We start from the raw sequence: 3,925 nt of genomic DNA, 5'->3' as shown, positions 1-3,925 counted from the left end.
AGTTACTGGTTCTTGACCTAAATATAGAGGTACAGTGAATTATCTTTGTTAAAGGAGTAATTCTTGCCATGTCGTTAACTGGCTTCAGTAAATATGGTTCTCAAAAATCACTCGTAGCTTCTCTTCCATTCAGAGGAAACCCACGTTTAGAAACAATGCAAAAAAGTCTAAAGCAATTTATTCTCTTTAAGCCATTAAAGTCTTCTGGAATCACTTGTGTGACAGCAAAAGTATCCACAAGAACCAATTCATGCTGCTAATAAATACACCAGGCTTAAGACCTCGGTGAAAAGCTCTAGAAGGGTACGAGAAGCTAAATGCAGAGGTTTGCATTTAACATGACCTTGATGAGGATGAGAAAAGAGGATCCTACCAGCCTAGGGAGGGGAGCTAAAAACTCCTCTGTGTTTAAACTGGAAGAAGTAGACTACATGAAATTGTTAAGTGCAATAATTAAAAAAAAAAAGAAGAAAAATAGCTGTGACAGGATGAACTAGTCGTAAGTGATCTTACCATTGATGATTGGTGGCATGGACAGGACAACACCGTTGCTGTCGTAAATGACAGGATAGAGCGGCTTGTTTTCAATGAGGTGCAAATAGTGCCGGAGGTGGCTGTCGGTCTGGAGGAACAAAGCACAACCCAAACGTCACGCGAGCTCGCCCGCCAGCTTGCACAGGGCCACAATCCTTCGCCGAGAGACTAACGGGAACTGGGGAAGAGGGAAGGATTGGGCTGAGGGCTTGGTACTTCGGTTTGCTCTCAGAAACGAGAGAACTGAATTTTTGGTTTTGTTCACGTGTGTTCGAACTGTTCTCTTTAATGATTCTTTCAAATGTGCACAGGACACGCTGTCCAAACGATGCCCTTGCTCACCACTGCCAACGCCATGGGCACACATCCTTAATTTATGGGAACTTTCTTCAGAAGTGATAAAAATTAGCACTGCTACACCTTTAACTGTAAACTGCTGAATACCAACACGTTTGATTTGAAGTTTCCATCTGCTCCAACGACACAGGAATATGCTGCACCAAACCCCTCATTTACTGTGTTTCTCTGATACCTCTTGTTTCCCAGCTCTCTTATTTACCCATCTTTAGCCAGAGATCTTTGGGGATTTATTTCTCTCTCTGACCGGTCTGTGTGCTCCAGCAGGGCTACACACTGTTAACGACAGTGGAAATAGTATAATTTTCAAACACTGACTTTTAAAGAGGCCCACATAAACACGGTAAAATGAGGCCCAATAGCATCTTCTCCCAGCATCGACCTGAAGCTCTGCAGGCACCAGCTGGAGGTTACAGAAGGTACCTGTGGTTTGTTTGCAAGAACCACTCTTAACTAGGACATGAGATGTTAAGCCTTGGCAATTTATCTTCTTGCCTTCAGTGCAACAAGTCTGAAAAACGCCGCTTACCCTATACAGATCCATGATCTGTGAGGCTGTGTACTCCTTGGACTGGTTCAATGGCTTGAATTTAATTTCAGAAGGTGCTTTAGCCGTAAAAGTAAACGGGCCAGAGATGGTGTCCAGGTCATGGGTACCTATTGCTACTAACGCTCTTCTCCTGGGAAGAAAGAAGGCAAAATAACGAGTTTAGAGCAACAGGGATGTGCAGTCTTAGCACACGATAAAATCAGACACGTAGGTACCACACACTGCTTTAAACTGAAGCACCAACCTGCAAATATTTTGGTGTAGTTTTTCTTGGAGGTCAATGAAACTATCGTAACGTTCCTTGGTAAAAGTTATATTACGAAGGACTGCAGCTACGGCGTGAGGACGGACTTGGGCAGTCTGCAATTTACAACAGCAACACGTTATCAATATCGAGTACACACAGTACACAGACCTAAAACTGATGAAATTTGCATTTTTTTTCCCTAAAATCCTCTAATCCTCTGAAGCAGTTATCACACTTTCAGAAACTCCCAATAAATTTACAAAGGTGCAGTAAACACTTTTACCTCTTCAGTGATAATCAGCCTCTGGCCTTCACCTTGAGCGGGTATTATCTTTTCATATCTAGGGAGATTTATCCTAGAATAAAACCAGAAAAAAAGTCTGTAACTGAAAGAAAGTTAAGTAAGTTCCCCAAACGCAGGAAATTTTAGAAATGTAGCAATGATTACACGTAGAAAACTGTCTTTGAAAAATTTCTTGGCATTTAAGTTAGCTAACCGCTTCAAACTTTTTTTTTTATGGGATGGGAAACCCATAAGTGAACTAGAAGGGAGGGAAACTAGAAGATGAAATCACAGCAGAAAAGTGAAATAAATTATTTGGTTTGGTATTTATTACAGAGGGTCACAAGGACGTTCCTCTGCAGGAGTTCTTTGCAGAGGATGAGCCTCAAATGCAACAGCGGTTGAAAAACTTTCAGAACAGACCTGAAACCCCAGCAGCATTCCAGTTTTTTAAAAAAGAGAAAACAGATCCTCTCCGGAGGGAACACCTGAGGAACCTGATTTACACGTGACATTGTCCTCAAACTCCAAGCACGCGGCAAGTTTGGTTTCCTGACCAGAAGTGAACTTGGATTTAAACACATAACAAACCCCAGGAAAACCTGCCAGCGCTGTGTTACCTTTCTTTAAAGACCTGCAGCCCTCGGACCAACCCTTCCAGGCAGAGGAGATCATAGCGGTTGGCAGGAACGTCGATTTTATAGAGAACAGTTTCAGATGCGCCCTTTGCCTTTTCTTGACCTTTTTCTTTACTTATAATGTCTTTCTCGGATGTCTGAAATTAAGCAAAAACGTGGGTTTAACCTGAAATATCTTAACATTGACAGGAGTACAATACTGAGATAATATATCAGGAAAAAATGTACCGATTAGAAGTTTAACGGTGTAATTTGGATTTATACACCAAATACCAGAAATGACATAAAATCTAAATATTTTTCAGATTCAGGGATTGTAATGCAGTATCCTAAAGGAAAAATTCACTATTAGAATCTGAATTTAAGAACATATTATAGAAGCAAGAATCTCCAGGCTAGCAGATCCAAGCAGAGAACCGAGACCTTATTTTTGGCAATAGATCGGCAAATGACTTGTCGTAACAAATCCAGTCTGAACCAAAGCATAAGATACGATGTTCAGACGTCTTTTGATAAGCACCACTAGGTGCGGAGGTGCACGAGGATGTTTCAGGATGAAAAGCCGGCTGCAGTACTGCTGGAAGATCATACAGGCCAAGGGGACCTTCAAGTCTTGTCCACGCTGCTTTTTTGAGGACACTTGGGGCACAGGATCCTTGCCCAGACGTTTTCTTGGTACATGCTAAAGGGAACTGGCCAACTCTAGCAGGGAACATGCTGGAAATAACGCAATACACGCTCTAACCAGATATAAATGCTGTCAGTGCGCTACATCTGCTGGAAAAGTTAACAAATAAAAATGTCACTTACAACTTCGTCAAGCTCCAAACCAAACTCGAAGCAAAGGTCATTAAATTCTTCATCAGCTGCGAAGAAAGAAGGTGAATTTTGGTTAATAAACAGACCTCAGGCTTTTAAAGTAATATTTTCTGTTTGTTTTGAATGCTTTCCAACAAGACAGCAACGGCTACTTTGAAAAAAAAAAAGGGTAAAAGTGATTTAATTAATTTGGCTTATATTTGCATGGGAGTAGCAGTTTCTTTAGCACCTGTTGCATTTATTGACAAGTTATTCTTGCAGTCACAGTGAGGGCTTCTGAGCTGAGTTTGCCAGAGTAACTCTGGCCTGAACAGATAATGAAGACAGGAGCCGGTAATTAGACACCTTCTGCCAACAGCTACTTTTTTAATGAGCCAGCTTGTCACGCTGTGACGTGTGAGTAACACAGCCCTCCTCTGGAAATGGAGATGTGCAGCCATGTGCCCGAACAGCTTCGGAACTCCAGTGCGGGCTGGATGAACGGCTGCATGTCCCTA

General features: G+C 41.9%; 1 protein-coding gene across 1 annotated transcript in view; it reads right to left on the bottom strand.

Moving 5' to 3' along the window:
* FARSB (phenylalanyl-tRNA synthetase, beta subunit) overlaps positions 1-3,475 on the bottom strand; it is a gene marked incomplete at its 5' end in the record, with an annotated part of 27,221 nt that extends 23,746 nt beyond the window's left edge. Inside the window, 6 exons of the mRNA XM_009869274.1 lie at positions 514-622; positions 1,421-1,571; positions 1,686-1,801; positions 1,972-2,044; positions 2,592-2,746; positions 3,420-3,475. Of these exons, the coding sequence (XP_009867576.1) occupies positions 514-622; positions 1,421-1,571; positions 1,686-1,801; positions 1,972-2,044; positions 2,592-2,746; positions 3,420-3,475 (660 nt within the window). The remainder of the gene's footprint in view (positions 1-513; positions 623-1,420; positions 1,572-1,685; positions 1,802-1,971; positions 2,045-2,591; positions 2,747-3,419) is intronic.
* Between the last annotated feature and the right edge of the window lie 450 nt (positions 3,476-3,925).

The sequence above is a fragment of the Apaloderma vittatum genome, unplaced genomic scaffold, assembly GCF_000703405.1.
Source record: "Apaloderma vittatum isolate BGI_N311 unplaced genomic scaffold, ASM70340v1 scaffold22495, whole genome shotgun sequence".
Classification (NCBI taxonomy): Eukaryota; Metazoa; Chordata; class Aves; order Trogoniformes; family Trogonidae; genus Apaloderma; species Apaloderma vittatum.
This window is presented reverse-complemented; position numbering and strand designations above follow the sequence as displayed.